Below are 26934 nucleotides of genomic sequence, written 5' to 3' on the forward strand. Positions count from 1 at the left end.
TGTGTGTGTGCGTGGGTGTTCCTGCATGCGTGCGTGTGTGTGGGTGAAAGGTTAGGCAGGTGAACTTGACTCCTGTGTGTGTGTGTGGGTGTGTGTGTGCGTGGGTGTGTGTGTGTGGGTGTGTGTGTGTGCGCGGGTGTGTGTGTGCGTGGGTGTGTGTGTGCGTGGGTGTGTGTGCGTGGGTGTGTGTGTGTGCGTGGGTGTGTGTGTGAGTGTGTGTGTGTGCGGGTGTGTGTGTGCGTGTGTGCGTGGGTGTGTGTGTGTGGGTGTGTGTGTGTGCGTGGGTGTGTGTGTGTGTGTGTGTGTGTGTGTGTGTGTGTGTGTGTGTGTGGGTGTGTGTGTGCGTGCGTGCGTGTGTGTGTGGGTGGAAGGTTAGGCAGGTGAACTTGCCTCCTGCGTCTGTGTGTGTGGGTGTGTGTGTGTGAGTGTGTGTGTGTGAGTGATTGAGTGAGTGAGTATTCACTCATAAGCCTTATGAGCAGGAAGAGAGTGGTGCACAGGAGCTGTGTGTGTGTGTGTATGTATGTGTGCGTGCGTGTGTGTGTGCGTGCGTGCGGGTACATGTTGTGTGTGTGTGTGTGTGTGTGTGTGGGTGGAAGGTTAGGGAGGTGAACTTGCCTCCGTCTTGCATCATCTAACCACAACCCTCTCTCTATCCCTCTCTCCCTCTCTCTATCTCTCTCTCTCTCTCTCTCTCTCAATTCAATTCAATTCAACAAGCTTTATTGGCATGAATGTAAATTTTACAGTGTTGCCAAAGCATTCAATACAACAATAATAGTAATATAGATAATAATAATAATAATAAATATAACCGCAAGCGGTGATTTACGGGGTCCGAGCAAAACGAACATGATGGCATAGCTTTTTAGTTTTACATATGCTTTGATTGTTTGGGCACAATTGTTCAAAAGAAACGTGATCGGATTTCGGTTATCGGATTTCAGTTACCGGATTTCAGCTATCGGATTGGATCAAATCTTGAAAATGGGTTGTTCAAAGGGAAACAAGGATCCTGAAATTGGATTAGATCACATAATCTATTCTTGGTTTTGATCTGGATAAAACCTTCACTTTGTGTCGTTCAACACTTTTGAGTTGGATTGGAATAAATTTGATGCATAAAATTAGGATTACCCTGTGCTGTAACATTATAGTGTGCTAACCTCCACAACCCAACAGTATTCTAACAATACTTGATTCTACAGGACTATTTATTTGTTGTGGATAAGATGAAGGGTTTGATAATGGAAGGCAGTGTTTCCCACAGAATTGAATTGTATTTGTGGTGGTGGGTTCTGTGTCGGAGTCAATAAGATAAACAGCGTATAATTATACAGTTATACTTGCCTTGCACTACAAGTCCATATTGACAAGTAGCTGTAATGCTGTAATGTTATAGTGTGCTAACCTCCACAACCCAACAGCATTCTATTCTAGTATGCTAACCTCCACAACCCAACAGTATTTTAACACTAATGCTTCAGGTGGGATTTGAACACTCAACATAAGGATGACCAGTACAAGGCATTATCCCACTAAGCCACTGTCAATCCTACATCTTTGCCAGTCACATTCACATGCTGAAAATGTGTATTGGTAAACACACAAGAAAAACTACAAGTATACATTTGACAATAAAATGAAGGGCTTTCCTGAAAGAGAACACCTGAAAACGTTTGGAAATTCTGGGACAATTAGACATTTGTAGAGAAGAACAGTAATGGATGAAATATAAATATGATAGACTTAATGATGAAGAAAAAATAGTAAACAAAGAAGTTCCCCTATATGTCTTCGAGTGTGTCGGCATTCTGATTCTTGGCAACTAATGAGTGTGAATGTTGATTGCCTGATGTCATTCAGGTGCTGTTCAATGGTGTGACTCTTCAATAACCAATAGCATGTGCATCTTGAGCCTAAAGCTCTAGCAGGATTCGAACTCTCAACCTAACAAACACCAGCACTAGGCATTATCCCTCTGAGCCACTAACAATCCGACATATTAGGCAGTCACATTCACATGGTGAAAATGTGTGTTGGTAAACACAAGAAAAACTCCAAGTATACATTTGACAATAAAATGAAGGGCTTTCCTGAAAGAGTACACCTGAAAACGTTTGGAAATTCTGGGACAATTAGACATTTGTAGAGAAGAACAGTAATGGATGAAATATAAATATGATAGACTTAATGATGAAGGAAAAATAGTAAACAAAGAAGTTCCCCTATATGTCTTCGAGTGTGTCGGCATTCTGATTCTTGGCAACTAATGAGTGTGAATGTTGATTGCCTGATGTCATTCAGGTGCTGTTCAATGGTGTGACTCTTCAATAACCAATAGCATGTGCATCTTGAGCCTAAAGCTCTAGCAGGATTCGAACTCTCAACCTAACAAACACCAGCACTAGGCATTATCCCTCTGAGCCACTAACAATCCGACATATTAGGCAGTCACATTCACATGGTGAAAATGTGTGTTGGTAAACACACAAGAAAAACTCCAAGTATACATTTGACAATAAAATGAAGGGCTTTCCTGAAAGAGTACACCTGAAAACTTTTGGATATTCTGGGGCAATTAGACATTTATAGAGAAGAACAGTAATGGATGAAATATAAATATGATAGACTTAATGATGAAGGAAAAATAGTAAACAAAGAAGTTCCCCTATATGTCAGAGTGTGTCGGCATTCTGATTCTTGGCAACTAATGAGTGTGAATGTTAATTGCCTGATGTCATTCAGGTGCTGTTCAATGGTGTCAATCTTCAATAACCAATAGCATGTGCATCTTGAGCTTCAAGCTCTAGCAGGATTCGAACTCTCAACCTAACAAACACCAGCAGTGTGTAATGAGTGTGAATGTTAATTGCCTGATGTCATTCAGGTGCTGTTCAATGGTGTGACTCAGAAGGCTCAATGGTATGGAGTGATGACACGAAGATGGCAGGTTTCGGTGCAACACAAGTTAACTTTATTTGAGTTTCAATTCATCTGTTCTTTTGTTCTTTACTTGTATGTGTGCTGCATCAAAGAGGAAACAAACAGAAAATGGAGCAATCAGTGAAATGGGGTAAATCAGTACAGATCCCAACTCACAAACAAACCAATTGACATTTGAACAATAAACTGAAATCATAAGGCTATATAAGGTACAACTAAACAATACTTGACATCCCAAGTCAACCAACATCACCTAATCATCTCTCACATGGGACTCCAACACACCAAACCAACAAACAAAGACCTTAACTTTACACATGATGGCAGAGCTACTCTACAAACTGATAAACATCACAAAAGTCATAGTGAGGGTGATTAAAGTGATGACTTACGTTAACTTAAAGACGCACACAGAGCAGGACACACTGGAGTGCTGGGTTGAGATGAACAAAAGAGCGAACTGAGGGCGAGCAAACAATTTATCCTGGTCTGAGCCCCTGCTCCGGAGCTACAGGGTTTCCCAGCAGGTAAACTTTGGAAAGATTTGCAAAGATTTGGAAAAGATTTTTGAAAGACTACAGTCTCAGACCCTCTCACATCTAAAGACAAGTAGTAGAGTTTTAAGTCACAGACTATGATTTTGCAATGACTAGGGATCTTGCAGGGTCACTATTTACAAGACTGCAACACGATTCCTTTAAATTATTACCCATTGTGCAATAGATAAACAGGAACTGAAAATTATAGCCTACTAAACTCAAAGTCGTATTTTCGTGTTTCTGCAGCATTGTTTCATGCGTGACATCCTTAACCGATATAGAGTTGTTCTGTCAAGTGGAAGAGCCGACTAAATATGTATAAGAAATGACAAATATTATAAGAATAACAAATAATTATAGGCTACAGCTTATAATTATACAGTAATACTTGCCTTGCACTACAAGTCCATATTGACAAGTAGCTGTAATGTTATAGTGTGTTAACCTCCACAACCCAACAGCATTCTATTGTAGTATGCTAACATCCACAACCCACTAATGCTTCAAGTGGGATTTGAACTCTCAACCTAAGGATCACCAGTACAAGGCATTATCCCACTGAGCCACTGTCAATCTTACATGTTGGCCAGTCACATTCACATGGTGAAAATGTGTATTGGTAAACACACAAGAAAAACTCCAAGCATGGAGGGGCGATTAGACATTTGTAGAGATGAACACTAATAGATTAAATATAAATATGATAGACTTAATGATGAAGGAAAAATAGTAAACAAAGAAGTTCCCCTGAATGTCATAGAGTGTCTCGGCATTCTGATTCTTGGCAACTGATGAGTGTGAATGTTGATTGCCTGATGTCATTCAGGTGCTGTTCAATGGTGTGAATCTTCAATAACCAATAGTATTCGAGCTAGAGCCTAAAGCACTACCGGGGATTCGAACCCTCAACCTAACAAACACCAGCACTAGGCATTATCCCACTGAGCCACTGACAATCCTAGATATTGGGTAGTCACATTCACATGGTGAAAATGTGTGTTGGTAAACACACAAGAAAAACTCCAAGTATATATTTGACAATAAAATGAAGGGCTTTCCTGAAAAAGTACACCTGAAAACTTTTGGATATTCTGGGGCAATTATACATTTATAGAGAAGAACAGTAATGGATGAAATATAAATATGATAGACTTAATGATGAAGGAAAAATAGTAAACAAAGAAGTTCCCCTATATGTCATAGAGTGTGTCGGCATTCTGATTCTTGGCAACTAATGAGTGTGAATGTTAATTGTCTGATGTCATTCAGGTGCTGTTCAATAGTGTGAATCTTCAATAACCAATAGCATGTGCATCTTGAGCCTAAAGCTCTAGCAGGATTCGAACTCTCAACCTAACAAACACCAGCACTAGGCATTATCCCACTCTGCCACTGACAATCATACAAATTCAGCAGTCACATTCAAATGGTGAAAATGTGTGTTGGTAAACACACAAGAAAAACTCCAAGTATACATTTGACAATAAAATGAAGGGCTTTCCTGAAAGAGTACACCTGAAAACTTTTGGATATTCTGGGGCAATTAGACATTTATAGAGAAGAACAGTAATGGATGAAATATAAATATGATAGACTTAATGATGAAGGAAAAATAGTAAACAAAGAAGTTCACCCTATATGTCATAGAGTGTGTCGGCATTCTGATTCTTGGCAACTAATGAGTGTGAATGTTAATTGTCTGATGTCATTCAGGTGCTGTTCAATAGTGTGAATCTTCAATAACCAATAGCATGTGCATCTTGAGCCTAAAGCTCTAGCAGGATTCGAACTCTCAACCTAACAAACACCAGCACTAGGCATTATCCCACTCAGCCACTGACAATCATACACATTGAGCAGTCACATTCAAATGGTGAAAATGTGTGTTGGCAAACACACAACATCAAGAAAATTCCTAGCATACATTTGACAATAGAATTAAGGGCTTTATAAAAAAGAGTACATATCTGAAAATGTGCACTGTTAATGGTATCCACCTAATGATGGTTGTATGGTTGTTATCCAAGAAAAAAAAATTACTCATATAGGAATATAGGTGATATAGGAGAAATGGGCTGAGTGGTCGAACTTTATTGGCCTATATCTCTGAAATGGAACAACGTATCCAAATTATTTTGATAACTTTTGTGAGGCTTTGTCTAAACATTGTCTGTGAGAATTTTGGTGAAGATTTGATAATTTTTGAAGCCTGTGAAACTTTTTATGATGTTTGGCTTTTCTCTGAAATTGTGGCAAAAGTAAACATTTTTAGAGCATAAGACCAGGGTGAAAAAGATGCATCTGAATGTAGAGATTAATATGATGAAATAATTTTGAGTCTAGGTGAATCTGGTAAGGAGAAATGAGCGTTTTTGACAAGAGCGCCACCTTTGGGTGCAGTACCCCAAATTTGGGTTATGGGTAGTGGGGGGTACTGGTAACAATACTTGAAAATGTCAAGTTTCTAGGACTTACGGTTTATAGGAATATAGGTGATCTAGGAAAAAAGGCCTAAGTGGTCTAACTTTATTGGCCTATATCTCTGAAATGGAACAAAATATCAAAATTCTGAGTGATAACTTTTGTGAGGCTTGGTCTAAACATTGTCTGTAAGAATTTTAGTGAAGATTCGATAATTTTTGAAGAGTGTGAAACTTTTTATAATGTTTGGCTTTTCCATGAAATTGTGGAAAAAGTAAACATTTGTACACCATAAGACCAGGGCCAAAAAGATGCATCTGAGTTTAGAGATTAATATTCTGAAAGAATTTTGAGTCTAGGTGAATCTGGTAAGGAGAAATAAGCATAATTAACTTTTTTTTTCAATAGCGCCACCTTTGGGTGCAGTACCCCAAATTTTGGGTTATGGGTAGAGGGGGGTACTGGTAACCATACCTGAAAATTTCAAGAGTTTTGGAGTTACGGTTTAGGCTGCAGTATGACTTTTACAGAATTTTGGCCAAAAAATGAACGGTACAGAAACAATAGGGTTCCTGCAGCTACGCTGCTCGGACCCCTAATAATAATAATGATGATAACACCTGGCTTTTAAATGAACAGAAAAAAAAAAAAAAACTATGGATTATTATGTTATTGATCATGTAACATGGGCTGTTCTCTCAGGACGTGGCAGGATTGGATGTACTCAGCGGCTAGGTGGACACAACTGTCTACTTCCCCCAGGAGGAATGATAGTTTTTGTTCATTGTTTGTGTCAAGAAATTCGGGACAGATATCTGCGATTTTTGTAAAATATTCTTCCCTTAGAACTTTGTATAATTTGCATTCAGTTAAAAAATGTTGTTCATTTTCCACTACATCACTGCAGTGAGCACACATCCTCTTTTCAGGGTCCAGCCAGGTTTGCCTGTGTCGCAAGGCTAGGCTATGGTCACTGAGCCTGTACCTTGTCAATAGCTTTCTATGTTTATAATTTGAAATTTGAGTTAAATATGGTGCCAATTTGTAATCAGATTTTATTAATTTAAATACATTGAGTTTACTTATTTGTTTAATGTTATCCCTCCAATTGTCTGAAATCTTCCTAATTCAGCTCTACAACCCATATTCGGGCAATTTCTGTTTACTCCTAATACATTTTTGCAGAACTCTAAATGGAATATTTCGGGCTGGCTTTTGTCCCAAGTATCCAAATTGTTTTTATATTTAATGCCCCAGATCTCACTTCCATATAATAAGATTGGTTTAATTACAGAATCAAACATTTTTAACCATATTTTTAATGGGGGATTGTATTTAATTAATGATTTTCTTAAAATATAATATGTTTTTCTTGCCTTTTCTGTTAAATCTATGATTGCTTTGTCAAATTTTCCAGTATATGAGATTATTAATCCTAGATAACAATAATGTTTTACTTGTTCTATTGATTGTTTGCCGATTGTGAAATGGTAATTGTTAGATGTTGATTGTTTTTTTTGGAAGATCATAATTTTTGATTTTTCATGATTGATTGGTAGGGCCCAAGTTGTGCTATATTCGCTTATTATATCAAGGCTTTCTTGCAGTCCCTCTGCCGTTGGTGATAGTACGAGCAGGTCATCTGCAAAGAGTAGACATTTTATCTCTCTACCCAGGAGGTTGAGCCCTGGGGAAGAGGTTTTTTCTATGTTGGTGGCCAAATCATTTATATAGAGGCTAAATAAAGTCGGACTAAGGCAGCAACCTTGTCGGACTCCTTTGGTCTGGTTAAAAAAATCTGTTACTTTATTATTTATTTTTACGCAGCATTTGTTATTGTTATACATGTCTTTTATGATATTATACGTTTCCCCCCCAATTCCGCTATTAATTAATTTTAACATTAGTCCCTCGTGCCAAATTGAATCAAACGCTTTGCTGAAATCTATGAAGCAGCCAAATAATTTACCTTTTTTAATTTTATTTACATGTTCATCAATTATTGTTTGAAGTGTATATATATGATCCGTCGTTCTATTGTTTTCTGAGAAGCCAATCTGGGATGAATTTAGGATATTATTGTTTTTAATGAAGTTTGTTAATCTGTTGTTTAGAATTCCACAAAAAAGTTTTCCAAGGTTGCTGCCTTGTGATATACCTCTGTAATTATTTGGATTAAATTTGTCGCCTTTTTTATGAATTGGAGTAATGTGGCTCACTTTCCAATGATCTGGAAAGTGGCCCGATGATAGAATCATATTGAATAATTTCAAGATTGCCTCTCTTAATTTAGTTGTGCTATGTTTCAACATTTCATTGTAGATTCCGTCAGTGCCACATGATTTTTTGTTTTTGAGGGATTTTAACTTTGTTTTTAATTTGTGCATGGTTATTGTAGAGTCTAATTGATTTAATTTGTCCTTTTCTGTTTGTTCAAGTTTTTCCAGTTTATATTTTAAGTTTTTTTGTTCAGGATTTAGACTATTTTTTTCGTACAATTTTTCAAAATGTTCTGTCCATTTTCTGCCATCCACAAGGGGGATGGAGTTTTCTTTTTTAGTTTTGTTGAGGTTATTCCATTGATCCCAAAAGGTGTTTTGATCTAATGCATCTTCAATTTGTTTTAATTGTCTATTTACATGATTAGTTTTTTTGTGTCTTAGTAAGGATTTGTATTTCTGAAGGGTGTTATGATATTGTGATCTAATATCTTGATTTGTTGGTTCTCTGTGTTTCTTATTTGAACATATTCTCAGTTCCTTTCGCAGTGATCGGCAGTCTTTGTCAAACCATTTGTTTGCATTTGTATTCTTTCTTTTTTTAGTAGTATATTTTACTTTCTTTAAAGATCTTTTGGCCACTGTAGAAAAAATTGTTGTTAATCTTTCGGTAGCTAAATTGATGTTTTCTTTATCATTTTCGAATTTGGTGAACAGGAAGGAATTTGGTGAACAGGAAGGAGTAGATCATGTTTCCTATTTGGTGAACAGGAAGGAGTAGATCATGTTTTCTATTTGGTGAACAGGAAGGAGTAGATCATGTTTCCTATTTGGTGAACAGGAAGGAGTAGATCATGTTTCCTATTTAGTGAACAGGAAGGAGTAGATCATGTTTCCTATTTAGTGAACAGGAAGGAGTAGATCATGTTTTCTACTTGGATGCAGTTTAATTGTGTTTTAAATTGTTCCATTTTCGAATTTAGTGAACAGGAAGGAGTAGATCATGTTTTCTATTTGGATGCAGTTTAATTGTGTTTAATTGTTCCAGATTGTCATTGTTCCATATGTATTTTACGGGGAGTGGGTGTACTGTAGCGCTGATGTAGATTGTTGGTGTTCAAGATTAGGGTTCTTTTTTAGACTAATGGTGATGTGACTATGGTCCGATAAAGGCAGCTGTGGCATCACCATGAAATAATTTATTTGATTTGGGTCTAGGTCTGTTATAGCATAATCCACCACACTGCTGCTCAGGGATGAGGAGTAAGTGTATTTGCCCAGAGAGTCACCCCTTGTTCTGCCATTGACAAGGTACAGACCCAGGGTTTTACAAAGTTGTAGAAGTTCCTTGCCATGTTTATTAAGTATATAGTCAAAAGTATGCCTTTGTCTGCTCACCACAGTGTTTTGTTGGTGTGTTGTAATATATTTTAGGCCAGATGAGTCAACGTAATCAAGGTCGTTTCCTGTCCGTGCATTTAAATCTCCCATAAGTAGTATTTTCCCAATGGGTTGTAATTCAGTGATATCCTTTTTTAAGATATCAAATGTATCCTCAGAGTAATATGGTGACTCATATGGAGGAATGTACAAGGCACATAAATAAGTGTCTTGGCTGGAGCATGTAAGCTCTTTGGAGAGTTTAAGCCATATATATGATGGTCCTTTTCTTACAATGTCAATATGTTGTTTAAGTGACTCTTTGAACCAAACTATGATTCCACCTGAGTTCCTGCCACATTTAATATTGGGGTGTTTAATAGAGGGTATATCTCTGTAGTTAAGTAGAGAATAGTTTTCCTGTCCTTTTTTAGCCCATGTTTCAAGTGCTATCTCTCTCTCTCTCTCTCTATCTCTCCCTCTCTCTATCCCTCTCTCTATCTCTCTCTCCCTCTCCCTCTCTCTATCCCTCTCTCTATGTCTCTCCCCCTCTCTCTCTCCCTCTCTCTATCCCTCTCTCTCTCTCTCTCCCTCTCTCTATCTCTCTCCCTCTCTCTCTCTCTCTCTCTCTCTATCCCTCTCTCCCTCTCTCTATCTCTCTCTCCCTCTCTCTCCCTCTCTCTATCCCTCTCTCCCTCTCTATCTCTCTCCCTCTCTCTCTCTTCTCTCTCTCCCTCTCTCTCTCTTTCCCCTCCTTCTCTCTCTATCCCTCTCTCAGGTGCAGCCGGTGAGAGTTCGGCGTCGTCACACTGTTGCTCAGATCAGGTCTCATCAGGCTGCAGGCCCCTCCCCCTGCCCCTCCCCTCCTCCGTCGGACACGCCCCCGGGGCCTCCGTATGGCCGAGGCCCCGCCTCCTACCGTAACCGTAGATACCACCGAAACTCCTCCTCCCGCTCCCGCACGCAGACCCTCCCCCCGGCCAGGCCCCGCCCCCAATCCCAGAATCCCTTGCGGGAGCCGGAGGTGATGCGTGAGCTGTGGGCGGGGCGTCGCGCGCGCTCCTTCTGTGGCTTCCCCTCGGCCACGCCCCCTTTCCGCCTCAACGTGGCTGCGCTGGTGGGCGCCGTGGAAACCGACGTGGACACCGGACGCCGCCTGAGTGGCACCGGCCTCGACCTATCGGTGGTGTCCGCCTACTCTCAGCACAGCCCACAAACCCCCAGTAGCCAATCAGCACGGCCCATCTCCCCCAGTAGCCAATCAGCATGGCCCATCTCCCCCAGTAGCCAATCAGCATGGCCCATCTCCCCCAGTAGCCAGTCTGCACTGTCCGGCGCCGTCTCCGTGACAACCACAGCCTGTCATCACCCCCAGACGCCCCTTCAGACCAGGAGCAGCAACGGCTCTGACACACACACTCTCAGGAGCGCACTCACACACACACACTCACACACTCACACACTCACACACACACACTCACACACTCCCAGCAGCACAGCACACACACACACACATGATGCTTCTGAAGAGGAGGAGGAGCAAGAGTTTTATATTTAACACACTCACACACACACACTCGCGCACACACACACACACACTCGCGCACACACACACACACTCGCACACTCCGAGCAGCACAGCACACACACACACACACACACACACATGATGCTTCTGAAGAGGAGGAGGAGCAAGAGTTTTATATTTAAGGCTCACACACTCACACACACACAGGTGCAGCAAAGCCTTCTGATTCTATGATGTGGTAAACAGGACAGTGCTGCCACCCTCTGGTGACAAACGGAAATGCATATGAAAATCCGTAGAATGTGTGTGTGGGAGAGAGAATCTATATAATGTATTTATGTGTGTAGTTTGTGTGTGTGTGTGTGTATGTGTGATCGTGTGTGTAATGTATTCATGTGTGTAGTTTGTTTGTATGTGAGTGTAACAGGGTTCCCGCGGATCCATAAAAAGTCTTAAAAAGTCTTAAATACAACTTTCAGTTTTTAAGGCCTAAAAAAGTCTGAAATTGTCTGGGATGTCTTGAAATTTCCGAAAGGGAGCCTCAAGCCGGACGCTCACTTGTCCTTTTTGGAGTTACGTTGGGCATCTAGGATCTTTGCTCGGACGCAGCATCATTTCACAAACTATGGACGCGAAGACTGCTGGTCAAATGATGTGTTTCTGTCACTCGTCTTCTAATTTATGAAGGAAGCAGAAAAAAACATTTTCACTATCAGGAGGAAAGACTGTACGTGTTAAAAAAACAAAACATTTTCACAAAACAACATTTTCACTATCAGAAGGAAAGACTGGACATGTTGAGTTGATCTGTTTGCATCTATTGTCCCATATGCAGCACAGCAAGTTAAAGTTAATCCACTGCTTTACATTTTGCATACCAGTTGTATCTAAACCAACCAAAGCTTGACTGAAACATTGTAAAACCATGCACATAGTAAATTATATAAAGTAGGCCTATTAAAATATTTAAATAGCTTAGTCTAACTTTGAAATACATATTGAAGGGAATCCAGTCCAGTAAACATGTCTTTGGCAAGTAGCCTAGGCTACTACAGACACAGGTGAAGAACAGTCAGCCTCAGCCAGTAGCACAACCAAATATGTACAGCCAGCTTCAAAAGAAGCAGTCCAGACCCTAAAATTGGGCATTTATAGCTGTGAAGGTAATTCACACACAATTATTTTTCTTTCACCAAAATATATTTGGTAACTGTAGACATCGAAAATGGGGTGGGGGTTAAAATTAGTAGGAAAAAAAAACTTGCATAAAACAGTTTTAAGTTGTCGTATGTATCTTTTTGCCGTGGTATAGTCTTAATTTTACCATTTAGATGTCTTGAAAAGGTCTTAAAAGTCTTTAAATTTGCACTTGGAAAATGTGCAGATAGCCTGGTGTAATGTATTCATGTGTGTGTGTGTGTGTGTGTGTGTGTGTGTGTAATGTATTCATGTGAGTATTGACCCATGTTTTCCTGGCTACTTGCTAGGTAGTAAAGTTGTAGGGGTGTTGGAATAATTCTCAATAAAGAGCTACTAAAACACTCTTCATCAGCCTGTGTGAGTCAGTTCACCTCCTCACACACCTCTCATTCACCTCCTCATTCATTCACCTCCTCACACACACTCCCACCTACACACACACACACACACACACACACTCATACACACACCAACACACACACACGGCCTAATTCTGGAGCAGTGGAGGAGCAGGCAGAGTGCTGTGGTAGCTACAGCTCTAATCCACTGAGGAGAGCAGACAGAGACTTGCACACACACACACACACACTCACGCTCACATACACACACTCACACACACACACACACACTCATGCTCACACACACACACTCACGCTCACACTCACACACTCACACACTCATGCTCACACACACACACTCACGCTCACACTCACACACACACACACACACTCACACACTCATGCTCACACACACACACACACTCACGCTCACATACACACACTCACACACACACACACACTCACACACTCATGCTCACACACACACACTCACGCTCACACTCACACTCACACTCACACACTCATGCTCACACTCACACACTCACGCACACACACTCATGCTCTCACACACACACACACTCATGCTCACACACACACACTCATGCTCTCACACACACACACACTCATACTCACACACACAAACACACACACACACTCATGCTCACACACACACACACTCATGCTCACACACACACACACTCATGCTCACACACACACACACACTCATGCTCACACACACACACACACACACACACTCACATACACACACTCATGCTCACACACACACATTCTCACACACACTCATGCTCACACACTCATGCTCACACACACACACTCATGCTCTCACACACACACACACACACATGCACACTCATACTCACACACACAAACACACACACACACTCATGCTCACACACACACACACACACTCATGCTCACACACACACACACACTCATGCTCACACACACACACACACACTCACATACACACACTCATGCTCACACACACACACACACACTCATGCTCACACACACACACACACTCATGCTCACACACACACACACTCATGCTCACACACACACACACACACACTCACATACACACACTCATGCTCACACACACACACTCTCACACACACACACACACACACAAACACTCACATGATGATGATGATGCTTTATGATAGTGGTGATGATGATGCTTTATGATAGTGGTGGTGATGATGATGATGCTTTATGATAGTGGTGATGATGATGATGGCGCTTTATGATAGTGGTGATGATGATGATGATGCTTTATGATAGTGGTGATGATGATGATGCTTTATGATAGTGGTGATGATGATGATGGTGCTTTATGATAGTGGTGATGATGATGGTGCTTTATGATAGTGGTGGTGAACAAGTCAAATGAACATGATACCTCAATATATGCTCAATCAGTTATTTTTAATATTGAATAGCAAAACAGTTATAATATTTCATATCATAACAGGGGCTCTGGTCTACAAGTCCGTTGTGTCTGGCGGTATAAAATCCTTCAAAATTTCAAAAGGCCATGGCTTGAAAGTGGTCAGAGATAAAGTCCTACTGTAAATGTAAAAATCATTGAGTATGAACAAAAGTTTATGAAGGGGGTAAATTTACACATCTAATTTGCATATTATGACATCACTGGATGACAACAACCTCAAATTATGCACATTTCAGTAAATACTGGATGTTGAACATATATTTGAGCAGTTTTGCTTACTTTTTTGTCATTTCACCCACATAACACCTGAACAGGAAAGCAGTCACATGTAAACCAACAATAGTGAACTATTACTATAACCACAAACCCTATTCTACTATACAATAAAGTAGCCTGGTCAAATCAGTTCCTATCGCGGGTGACTTTGTAATTCTTCAGAGCCCTATTTTTACTACCCCTGCTGTCTTTACTACGTCCATTACGGACACTATCATCACCTTTACCACTGGCACCTTCAGCTATGTTGGGCAGAGGGTCGACATAAGCATGGTATGCTTAGTGAACACTGTCGCAAAGACGTACCTCCATTCACAGACGCACAGTGACTAGACGATCGATCATACTCTCCAAAAGGCAGATATTCTCCTTCAGAATCAGACTAGGTAACAGGTACCACGTCCATTACGGACACTATCATCACTATTACCACTGGCACCTACAGCTATGTTGGGCAGAGGGTGGAAATAAGCATGGTATGATGTGGGCTACTGACTCCAGCTGCTGAGGGGGGTCGTGCAGCATGTAGAGGGGTGAATGGATGAAGGGAAACCAGAGTGCTAAGAACCTGCAGACGTACGTTTACACAAAGTAAGGATCTCCTCACTGATGGTGCCATTGCTGTAGATGGTGTGTGACACAGAGTGGTCTGCACAGGGCAGCTTTGCCCACTTTCCCTGGAGTTTTAGACTGGACCAGAACTCCATGTGTTGGGCTCTTTGGATAGCCAGGAGAGTCTGCTGTCTGATGTTGTAGGGTGGAGCTGCTGTCTGATGTTGTAGGGTGGAGCAGGTGAAAAGTGTTGTTGTGATGGAGCTTCCATGATGACCGATGGGTCCTCCACCTGCATCAGGTCCACACACACACACACACACACACACACACACACACACACAGGGACGTGCACACCACCACTGCATCAGACACCTCAAATAAATAAATAAATAAATCGTACAATGGATGCAGAATTTCACGTAGGCCTAGATAAAAAAATCGCAAAGCCTCATTCACTTCCATTCAGGCACCGAAAGTGAAAGTCGGTAGGGGAAGGGCAAACTCTGCAGCTGCAGCGCTGCACGCGGAACCACGCGAAACCACGTTGTCGGAAAAAGTGAGTTTGTGATGTATAACAAACAAACGATCATCATCATCAAGTTTTATGAAATGAATTCAAATCTTCATAAATCCAGGCTGAGTTTGCCACGTTTAGCCTAAATAATCAGACAGATGGCTCGCAGACAAGCAGCCCGTTACCACATAGCCAGTTTTGGTAGGCATTAGGCCTGGGGTAGGCAAACTGCGGCCCGCGCACCAAGCACTTTCATCCGGCCCGCCGAGCATTTCATTTGGTTATCAGGCTGCTCGCTATTTTTTTCCTGTGACAGAGATGACATTGGTTAGCTTTACCGCAAACTGCTTTTCACTCTTAGATAACGTTTACAATGTCAAAACATCATGTTAAATAGAGATGATAGGCCTACTCTTAGTTATCTCCTTTGCAGCAGAACTAACTTGAACATTATGCTACTAGCCTGTGCGGCCCGCCGGCCAATTTTCAAAACCCAATGTGGCCCTTCAGCCAAAATGTTTGCCCACCCCTGCATTAGGCAAACTAAAGCTGATAGTTAGTTTCTCACATTTTGTTTTAGCAAGTAGAATGAATGATGGAAGTAATGCATCACATTCATTATTTGATTCAAAATGGTTAAATGCCTAAATCCTATCACTATTTTGGGTATTGTTTGAAGCCATGATGCCCACTGAAAAGAGGCGGATTCAGGAGAGGGAGAGACAATTTAGGGAGGCAGCAAAGGGCAGCACATCACTGCAGGGTTGGCTGCGAAAAAGCCAACCAGCAGGTGAGACAGAAACTTTCTGTGATAAAGATGACATGACACTGTGTAGACGAATTGATTAATTAATCAGACTCATATTTTAGCCTATTAATGGCAATGTTTCATAATTACATTACATTTAAGATGAGGAGCAGTCACAAGCCTCCACTATGTGAGGAAAATGTGGACCAGGAGGAGGACCAGGAGGAGGACCAGGAGGAGGCACAGAGGGCAGTAAGGCCTGAGTGTTTATCACCAAATATGAGATGAGAGGACCATGCTAGAAAGTACAGATCTTGCCTGAGCAGAACATAAATAGCACTAGTAGGCATTAAAATAATAATGATAATGGCAATAACAATAATATGTAATTGGTCAGATGATGAGCCCACATTTGGAGAAACCTGTCAGTGACTTGATAGGATATTGATTGATAGGATATTGATAGGGATATTGATGTTGGTGATTTTCATGACTCAAGTCATGTTTTTTTGTGTTATTAGTTAAGGTGATTGAGTGCTGTATTTCAGTGTTTTACTGAAGTGTATGTATATTTTAATAAAGACCCTGTTATTCTCAGTCCTTCATATAGCCTGTGAGTTTGTTTGTTTGTTTGTTTGTTTTTGGGGGGGGGGGGGTGCCCTTTTTTCAGGTCAGAGCAACTGCCCCTTAAAATTCCTGTGCACGTCCCTGCACACACACAGACACACACACACACACACACAATGGTGCAGAGAGCTTTGTGAACCCCAGGAGGATCATTATACTCCACTTTGAGTGATGGCTTGGGTGTGTGTGTGTGTGTGTGTGTGTCTTATGTATGAAATAGTGTGTAGTGTGCAGGAGCAAGTGTGTTGCAGAATTGCAACTAAAGTGCAAAGCAGCGCTTTTAATGTATGGATACACTGTGTTGTGTTTAATGTATGGATACACTGTGTTGTGTTTAATGTATGGATACACTGTGTTGTGTTTAATGTATGGATACACTGTGCTGTGTTTAATGTATGGATACACTGTGCTGTGTTTAATGCATGGGTTTCCAAAGTGGGGGTCGGGACCCCCCGGGGGGTCGCGGGACGCCGAGGGGTGGGTCGCGAAATGATTTCCATAAATCTAATAAATCTGGGAAAAATAAAAGAGCTGTCACTTGACCGCACTTTAAAGACAGATTTTAATTCCCAGACGCTTGCTGAGTTCTGGATTTCAGTCAAGAGGGAATATCCACAGCTATTCAAGGCCACGATGGACGTAGCCTACTGACGCCGTTTGGCTCCACATACCTGTGCGAAAAGACTTTCTCTGCACTGACATATATTAAAAACAAATACAGATCGCGTCTAAATGTGGAGGATGATCTCCGTGTGGCCGTCTCCACAATTAAACCAAGAATGGACTTGCTGTGTTCCGCGCATAGCGCGCATCCATCTCATTAGATGAGATTAACGCTGAAACATAGTTGCCAAAATGTTAATTTGCGCAGCAACAATGTACATATGTTTACAACAGTTTGTGGATATTGTCCTGACTGAGATATTCTTCTGTTAAAATGGAAATTAAAGTAATGTTTCAAAGTTAAGTTTGCACGACAGCAACAATGTGCACTCATGTTACATGGATATTATTTTTTGGCTAAGGTATTCTGCTTTTATCATATAGTACATTTCTATATGTAAAATCATAACAGGCTGCTCTGTTCTTTTGTGTTGTCGTTAAGCCCGTGTTTGGATAAGCCTAGTGCGTATGGCCAGTGCACACATTTTATTTTATTTTTTGAGTCACATCCAGGGATAGTTGGGGTCGCCAGTCTCTGGCACGGTTATTTTGGGGGTCGCGGGTTGAAAAGTTTGGGAACCCCTGGTTTAATGTATGGCTACACTGTGTTTAATGTATGACTACACTGTGTTGTGTTTAATGTATGGCTACACTGTGTTGTGTTTAATGTATGGATACACTGTGTTTAATGTATGGCTACACTGTCTTTAATGTATAGTAACAAAAGCTTTCAAGTTAAGCATGTGTCTGTAGTGTTCAATCAACGGGACAAACACTGCCAAAGCACACCACTCTACCCCCCCTCTTTCTTCATCCCTCTCTCTCTCCCCACCTCCCTCTCCATCCCTCTCTCTCTCTCTCTCTCTCTCTCTCCATCCCTCCTTCTCTCCCCCTCCGTTCTTCTCTCCCTCCCTCCATCCCATAATTGCGTGGTTGCGTGGTCTCCCAGCTGTCGCTAGCGCTTCTTCTCTGATGCGCTCACCTGCCAGGCCTCACTTCCTGTGTCCTCACCTGCCAGGCCTCACTTCCTGTCTCCTCACCTGCCAGGCCTCACTTCCTGTCTACCTGTATAGAGTTCCTGGTGGTGTCAGGCCTCACTTCCTGTCTATAGAGTTCCTGGTGGTGTCATAAGGCAAAGTAAAAGTGCCAGCAGGGGGAGGTAAATGTCAATCAAATAAACTCGATTACAGTTTTTCTCGATTGCTTTGACCTTCTTTGCAAAGCAACTGGGATCTGCTTGGTCTTTATGGACACCTACTCTACTTTGCACAGCAGAAGTCATCTCTTTATGGACACCTACTCTACTTTGCACAGCAGAAGTCATCTCTTTATGGACACCTACTTTGCACAGCAGAAGTCATCTCTTTATGGACACCTACTTTGCACAGCAGAAGTCATCTCTTTATGGACACCTACTCTGCACAGCAGAAGTCATCTCTTTATGGACACCTACTTTGCACAGCAGAAGTCATCTCTTTATGGACACCTACTCTGCACAGCAGAAGTCATCTCTTTATGGACACCTACTTTGCACAGCAGAAGTCATCTCTTTATGGACACCTACTTTGCACAGCAGAAGTCATCTCTTTATGGACACCTACTTTGCACAGCAGAAGTCATCTCTTGCAAATGTATTCACACATTTTCTTTGGGTTCACACATTTCTCAAATCTTCTTGCAGAACAGTTACAGTATTCTCTCAGTGTTTTCCAATGCGAAACACACTGTGACTACTGTGTGTGTGTGTGTGTGTGTGTGTGTATGTGTGTGTGTGTGTGTGTGAGTGTGTGTGTGTGTGTGTGTGTGTCAAAGTCAAAGTCAAAGTCAAAGTCAAAGTCAGCTTTATTGTCAATTTCTTCACATGTTCCAGACATACAAAGAGATTGAAATTACGTTTCTCACTATCCCACGGTGGAGACAAGACATATTTTACCAATTTTAAGTCCACAGACAAACATAACATTTAAGTAAACAAAAAAGTAAGTAAATAAGTAAATAAGAGGGCACATATAATGAAAAAATAAGAGCAGCAAAATTTGGTTGAAATTGTGCATAGACAGTCAATAAAATAAAATACTAGTGCAAAGTCAGGCCAATAAGAGGCTGAGGTAGTTCTGTTTGACCTAAGTAAGAAATAAAGTGGCATAGTGGTGCAAGTTATGTAAGAGCAGCAGAAGTGTTGTGTTTTCAGGACAACAACAACAAGTTGCAAAGTGTACAAGTGTGCAAGTGGAGTGGTGCAGGCGGCCATTGTGGGTCCAATGTCCAGGATGTTATGTAGCTGAGGGTGGAGGGGGGAGAGAGTTCAGCATTCTAACAGCCTGGTGTATGAAGCTGTTGGTGAGTCTGGTGGTGCGGGAGCGCAGGCTTCTGTACCTCTTCCAAGAGGGCAGTAGATCAAACAAATTGTGAGCGGGGTGACTTGCATCACTCACAATTTTGGTCGCCTTGCGGGTGAGGTGGGTGGTGTAAATGTCCTTCAGGGAGGGGAGTGAAGCACCAATAATCCTTCCAGCTGTGTTCACTATGCGCTGCAGGGCTTTCCTGTTGTATTCAGTGCAGCTTCCGCCCCACACAGCGATACAGCTGGAGAGGATGCTCTCAATGGTGCCTCGGTAGAATGTGGTCATGATGGCTGGTGGAGCACTTGCTCGCCTGAGTTTCCGCAGGAAGTACAGGCGGCGCTGAGCTCTCTTCGCCAGTGATGCAGTGTTGGTGGTCCAGGAGAGGTCTTCACTGATGTGCACCCCCAGGAATTTGGTGCTGCTCGCTCTCTCCACCACAGCACCGTCGATGGTCAGTGGCAGGTGTTGGGTGTGACCTCTCCGGAAGTCAACAACAATCTCTTTGGTCTTGCTGACGTTCAGCAGGAGGTTGTTGTCCCTGCACCATGTGGTCAGATGGTCGACCTCCAACCTGTATTGAGTCTCGTCGCCCTTGGTGATGAGACCCACCAGAGTTGTGTCGTCAGCAAATTTCACTATGTGATTGTTGCTGTAGGTTGCAGTGCAGTCATGCGTCAGCAGGGTGAAGAGCAGCGGACTGAGCACGCAGCCTTGGGGGGCCCCCGTGCTCAGTGTGATGCTGCTTGAGATATTGTTGCCAACACGTACTACTTGAGGCCTCTGACAGAGGAAGTCCAGTAGCCAGTTGCAGAGGTAGGTACTGAGTCCCAGTTTGTCAAGTTTGCAGATGAGTTGTTGTGGTATTATGGTGTTGAATGCAGAACTGAAGTCTATAAACAGCAATCTCACATATGAGTCTCTTTTTTCCAGGTGGGTGAGGGCTGGGTGGAGGGCAGAGCAGATTGCATCCTCTGTAGACCGTTTGGCTCGGTATGCAAACTGGAAGGGGTCCAGGGTGGGGGGGAGAATGGATTTGATATGTGACATGACAAGCCGCTCAAAGCACTTCATGATGATGGGTGTCAGTGCCACAGGGCGGTAGTCATTGAAGCAGGATGGAGCAGTTTTCTTCGGCACAGGTATGATGGTGGCAGCTTTGAAACAAGATGGGACGATGGCTTGCTTCAGGGAAGTGTTAAAGATGTCTGTGAAGACATCCTTAAGCTCCCCTGCGCAGTCCTTCAGCGCACGACCAGGGATGTTGTCTGGACCTGTTGCCTTACGGGTGTTGATAGCAACAAGTGTCCTCTTCACGCTGTCGGCAGAGAGGCACAGGGGCTGCTCATGTAGAGGGGGATGGGTCTTCTGTGGGCAGGTGCTGTTTTGTGCTTCAAAGCGAGCAAAGAAGCGGTTCAGGTTGTTGAGCAGAGGGATGTTGCTCTCGCAGCTCTGTGGTGCGGGCTTGTAGTCCGTGAGGGCCTGAATGCCCTGCCATAGGCTTTGTGCGTTCCTGCTGTCTTTGAAGTGGGTGGTTATCTTGTGAGTGTATTCCTTTTTTGCTTCCTTGATGCCACGGGACAGGTTGGCTCTCGCTGTTCTCATGCCAGCTTCATCCCCAGCTCTGTAGGCTTCGTCTCTGGCCCTCAGCAGCCTGATGACATCCCCTGTCAGCCATGGCTTCCAGTTAGCCCGAGTGATGATGTCTTTTGTGTGGGTCACATCATCAATGCACTTGGTGATGTAAGAGGTTACAGTGTCTGTATACTCCTCTATGTCTGTCAGGTTGTTGTAAGTGGCTGCCTGCTTAAACATTTCCCAGTCTGTTGTGTCAAAGCAGTCTTGAAGAGCATCGGAGGCTCCCTCAGGCCACACTTTTACCTGCTTACGAACCGGTTTGTTCACTTTTACCCTTTGTCTGTATGCGGGCATTAGCATAACAGTGATATGGTCTGAAAGTCCAATGTGGGGGAGGGGGGTGGCTTTGTATGCTCCTTTGTGTGTAGTGTAGACCAGGTCCAGGATGTTATCTCCTCTTGTTGGAAAATCAACATGCTGGTGTAGCTTTGGAAGTACAGTTTTAAGGTTAGCATGGTTAAAATCTCCAGTGAAGATGGTGAAACCGTCTGGGTGTGCCGTCTGTTGTTCACTGAAAGCCTGGTACAGTTCACTAAGAGCCGCGTTCTTATCGCTGTTGTTGTTGGTAGGCGGGATGTATACTGCGACTAGCAGAATCACAGTAATTTCCCTTGGCAGGTAAAAAGGACGGCACTTTATGATCATAAACTCCGCCAGTGGTGAGCAGTGTTTGCATACTACTACTGTGTGTGTGTGTCTGTGTGTGTGTGTCTGTATGTGTGTGTGTGTGTGCGTGTGTGTTTAATTTTTTCCAACTTTCAGACATGTTCTAAGGGGATATTATAACAGACACACACACACACACACACACACACACACACACACACACACACTCATACACACAGAAAAGACAGATCTAATGCTTTTAGTCTACAGGGTGACATAACATTGGCACAAACAAACACCCCATGTTGTCCTTGCAGAAGTGTGATAAAGTTGACCATTTTGGCTCCTCAATCGACTTTTCTTTACAGTCCATAGGGTATCGTAAAAGAGAAAATTGGATCTAACACTTCAATCATGCTTACAATGTGGCATACTACTGCAAAGAGTTTACTAAAAAGAAAGCTTTTGGACAACTCACTCCTTGACTGGCAAGATGGCGGCGAGCAGAAAACCCAAGTGAGTTGTCCAGTTCTTTTAGAGAACTCTGTGTACACAAACAATGTTCTCAATGCTCGAGTTCATGTGTAGAGACACTGGTGATACTTCAATCAAGATTTCATGTTGTGTCGAGCCTTCTTAGTGTTTTAAAAATAGCGATTTTGATGCGATCATGTATGAAAATAGTAGCGCCCCTAACAGTGGCGGATTTATCAAATTTAGCCTTCACCCAAGGCGAAGGTATGTATGGCCCCCCCCCCCCCCCCCCCATCCGATCTTTAAAAGAGAACGAAAAAAAATGTAGCCTACCGACTGAATGGTGGATAGGCAGGAAAAGCTAATCTACGGGAAAGTAAAGGTTGGAGAGGAGAAAAAACCTTCCCCTTTAAACCCTGCATACACTTCTTTACTCCAAAATGAAGATGGAAAGCAGAGAACACACAAAGTGTAGCACTACACAAACTAATAGTCACAACAGCCCAACAGAGAACTCGACTCCCCCCCACCACCACCACCTAAAAAACCCTGGTGATGGCCCTTTAATTCCCCTTTACGCCTGTTTGCTTCTCTCCTACTCATATTATAGGCAACTTCTTGAAATCATTGTTTTAATACTTATATTAATTGGTAGGCCTACACTTTACATTTCTGTACTATCTTGTCATATATACCAGAACGAGCATCAGGTGGCTGAAATGCAGTCATTTCCAACCTATTCCCAACTGCTGCATCTGCTTTGCACTGCATGACATCTGATTATAATTTCACCATAGGGTAGCCTACACAATTGTAGGCAATGGCTATATTTTGGATATATTTAGGCTATATAGGCTTAAATGTCACTCGGACAGACCGACAGAATTGTTTGTTTTTTTTAGGCTACTCCAGCCGACAGTCTGTCCTGCATTGACAACATGCTGCATAGCCTAAACAAATGTTATAGGCCTAGGTTTTTCTACTTTTTTTTACTTCGATTTTGAACTATCTACTTTGTGAATGAAGTTGTAGCCTACTTTCCTTTGTTCAATGTGCATGTTGAACGATGCTGGCAAGCGTGTCCCTGTTTCCCTGTCATCATGTCATTGCTCTCGTCTCGTTTTTGCTGAACCTTCCAGTGAAGTTTTCTGAGCTGTTAGATTTATAGAACATCTACTTCCGTGTAATAACATGGGCTGATACCACATAAGCCAGTCGTAACTTTTATTATCGTGGGGTAGGCTAACGCTTTGGGCGAATTCGCGATGTAGATGCCATTTCTCTCGCTAGGGATGGCCAAAACTTAATCTAGCGACAGAATCGCTAAATTGTCAACACTTTCCCAGTCGTCCTCATAGACAGTAAAAGATCCTTTGTGTTTATCTTTCGCGCAACGCACGTTACAGACTAGTCCATTTCATTGTGGAAGTAGGGGGTGTATGTGTAGGGACATAACCATGAACTGGACATTTTAACTACTACGTCAATGTTTTAAGTATTTCTTAAGAATATTATTACAATTTACCATACTTTAGAAGCGTTCATGATGATAAGGGGTTTTTATTTTTTTATTTTTAGGTTGGTTGGGGGCCCCCCTACTAAGACTACTGGTAGGGGGCCCCAAGCAGCCGCCTACCTATGCCTCTGTGTTAAGACCGCCTCTGGCCCCTAACGATTCCGATTCAAAAGGCCATTTGACCCGAAAACGACAACACGGACAAGCTTGTGCCGCTTCGGACGTAATTATGCTTTTAGTGTGTTAGTGTGTTAGGTTAAGTAGCTGTCTAGTGTGTGTTAGTGTGTTAGTGAGTTAGGTTAAGTAGCTGTCTAGTGTATGTTAGTGTGTTAGGTTAAGTAGCTGTCTAGTGTGTGTGTTAGTGTGTTAGGTTAAGTAGCTGTCTAGTGTGTGTGTTAGTGTGTAGCGTGCATAGTGTGTTAGGTTAAGTAGCTGTCTAGTGTGTGTTAGTGTGTTAGGTTAAGTAGCTGTCTAGTGTGTGTGTTAGTGTGTAGCGTGCATAGTGTGTTAGGTTAAGTAGCTGTCTAGTGTGTGTTAGTGTGTAGCGTGCATAGTGTGTTAGGTTAAGTAGCTGTCTAGTGTGTGTGTTAGTGTGTTAGGTTAAGTAGCTGTCTAGTGTGTGTAGCGTGCATAGTGTGTTAGGTTAAGTAGCTGTCTAGTGTGTGTGTTAGTGTGTTAGGTTAAGTAGCTGTCTAGTGTGTGTTAGTGTGTTAGGTTAAGTAGCTGTCTAGTGTGTGTTAGTGTGTTAGGTTAAGTAGCTGTCTAGTGTGTGTTAGTGTGTTAGGTTAAGTAGCTGTCTAGTGTGTGTGTTAGTGTGTTAGGTTAAGTAGCTGTCTAGTGTGTGTAGCGTGCATAGTGTGTTAGGTTAAGTAGCTGTCTAGTGTGTGTGTTAGTGTGTTAGGTTAAGTAGCTGTCTAGTGTGTGTTAGTGTGTTAGGTTAAGTAGCTGTCTAGTGTGTGTGTTAGTGTGTAGCGTGCATAGTGTGTTAGGTTAAGTAGCTGTCTAGTGTGTGTTAGTGTGTAGCGTGCATAGTGTGTTAGGTTAAGTAGCTGTCTAGTGTGTGTAGCGTGCATAGTGTGTTAGGTTAAGTAGCTGTTTAGTGTGTGTGTTAGGTTAAGTAGCTGTCTAGTGTGTGTGTTAGTGTGTAGCGTGCATAGTGTGTTAGGTTAAGTAGCTGTCTAGTGTGTGTTAGTGTGTAGCGTGCATAGTGTGTTAGGTTAAGTAGCTGTCTAGTGTGTGTGTTAGTGTGTAGCGTGCATAGTGTGTTAGGTTAAGTAGCTGTCTAGTGTGTGTGTTAGTGTGTTAGGTTAAGTAGCTGTCTAGTGTGTGTGTTAGTGTGTAGCGTGCATAGTGTGTTAGGTTAAAGGAAAATTCCGGTTTTTAGCACTTTAAGGCCCTTTTCTGGTTTGTTTTGGATGAACTAGAGTGGTGGACACTGAAATTTTGACGATTGGTCCTGTCTCGACTTTTCTGACTCGTTTTGAATCGCCTTTTCACTTCTCAGGGTGGCTGGCAATGGGCATACTGTAGTAGGCTACTCAAACATGTCCTAAAACAACCCTTAACGATCGTTTTCAAAACTGTGCATCTCACCGAGTGGTTAGTGGAGTTCGTTGACTATTAAAAGCAAATATATGTGCGCAATGTATGATTCGTATTTGAACCTGAAGCATAGACAGTGGCGCAACGTGCAATGAGTCTTCCAACAGAAATCAATGGGATTTTACAAAATGCCAAATAAAAGACGACAGAAACTGTATTTCGCTACGCTACTTGTTTTGGAACATCAACAAACACCACTATCCACTCGGTGAGTTGCACAGTTTTGAAAACGAACGTTAAGGGTTGTTTTAGGACATGTTTGAGTAGCCTACTACAGTATGCCCATTGCCAGCCACCCTGAGAGGTGAAAAGGCGATTCAAAACGAGTCAGAAAAGTCGAGACAGGACCAATCGTCAAAATTTCGGTGTCCACCACTCTAGTTCATCCAAAACAAACCAGAAAAGGGCCTTAAAGTGCTAAAAACCGGAATTTTCCTTTAAGTAGCTGTCTAGTGTGTGTGTTAGTGTGTAGCGTGCATAGTGTGTTAGGTTAAGTAGCTGTCTAGTGTGTGTGTTAGTGTGTTAGGTTAAGTAGCTGTCTAGTGTGTGTTAGTGTGTTAGGTTAAGTAGCTGTCTCGGGTGCAGATAGATCAGATACTCTTCAGGAAGTGATTACATACAGGAAGTGATTACATACAGGTCAGATAGTCTGATAGTGGACTGAGGGTTCAGCTGACAACCAATCAACAATACCTGCTACCAGGAACAAATGTTAATGTTGTTTTTTCATCGTGATGATGGGTCACTTAGAACTCCCTGTGGCCTTAAAAGGGATTATGAGGACCTGTCAGCAAGTGTGTGTGTGTGTCTGTGTGAGAGAGGGGGAGTTGGGGGGTCAAAAATGAGTAACAATGTCTGTGGTGGAGAATGTAATGGAGGTATATTGATGAGACTGAAGTGCATTTATCAATTGAAGTGTGTGTGTGTGTGTGTGTGAGTGAGAGAGAGAAGGCTTAGTATGATTCTGTGTGTATCAGGCTCAACTGTTCCTGGTGTTGACTGCTGCTGAGCTAAGGTGTGTGTGTGTAAATAAAAAACTATGTATTACAGAATGTGTGTGGGTGTTTGAGTTCATCAGTGTGTGTGAGCGCGTGTGTTCACGCGGATTTGTCGGTCGGTGGCATGCCTCCCTCTGCCTGGCTCATCTAGCCCCGCGCGGCAGGAATCCTGACCGAGTGGTACGGACATCGCCGCCAGAGCCCGCGAACACGCAGCTCGCGCCTTTAAACACGGTCTTATGACCGACAGCTAACTCAATCAGCTGTCTACCCACACACACACACACTGCTCAGTCTCTCGCGCACCGTCTCCGACTCACACCGCAGGCG

The 26934-nt window shown here is 42.5% G+C and overlaps 2 protein-coding genes across 8 annotated transcripts in view; both read left to right on the forward strand.

The window, feature by feature from the left end:
- The window catches only part of fam124a (family with sequence similarity 124 member A), a 50354-nt gene that overhangs the window by 23243 nt on the left and 177 nt on the right, over nucleotides 1–26934 (forward strand). Inside the window, exons 4-5 of the mRNA XM_076264543.1 lie at nucleotides 10284–10850; nucleotides 26932–26934. The exon at nucleotides 26932–26934 is cut by the window's right edge and continues 177 nt beyond it. Of these exons, the coding sequence (XP_076120658.1) occupies nucleotides 10284–10850; nucleotides 26932–26934 (570 nt within the window). The remainder of the gene's footprint in view (nucleotides 1–10283; nucleotides 10851–26931) is intronic.
- Nucleotides 21991–26934, forward strand: part of serpine3 (serpin peptidase inhibitor, clade E (nexin, plasminogen activator inhibitor type 1), member 3) — a 15407-nt gene continuing 10463 nt past the window's right edge. Inside the window, exons 1-3 of one of the 7 annotated variants that reach the window (XM_076262922.1) lie at nucleotides 22835–25044; nucleotides 25117–25363; nucleotides 26133–26934. The exon at nucleotides 26133–26934 is cut by the window's right edge and continues 2169 nt beyond it. The gene's annotated coding sequence lies outside the window, so the exon portion shown is untranslated. Of the gene's footprint in view, nucleotides 22068–22382; nucleotides 22531–22834; nucleotides 25364–25819 lie in introns of those variants that run through there. The other 6 variants (XM_076262923.1, XM_076262925.1, XM_076262924.1 and 3 more) reach the window with 6 other exon arrangements.

The sequence above is a fragment of the Alosa pseudoharengus genome, unplaced genomic scaffold (genome assembly GCF_046254945.1).
Source record: "Alosa pseudoharengus isolate Yale_2024_CS ecotype anadromous, Long Island Sound unplaced genomic scaffold, YU_APseudo_1.1 YU_APseudo_1.1_scf_3, whole genome shotgun sequence".
Taxonomy (NCBI): domain Eukaryota; kingdom Metazoa; phylum Chordata; class Actinopteri; order Clupeiformes; family Clupeidae; genus Alosa; species Alosa pseudoharengus.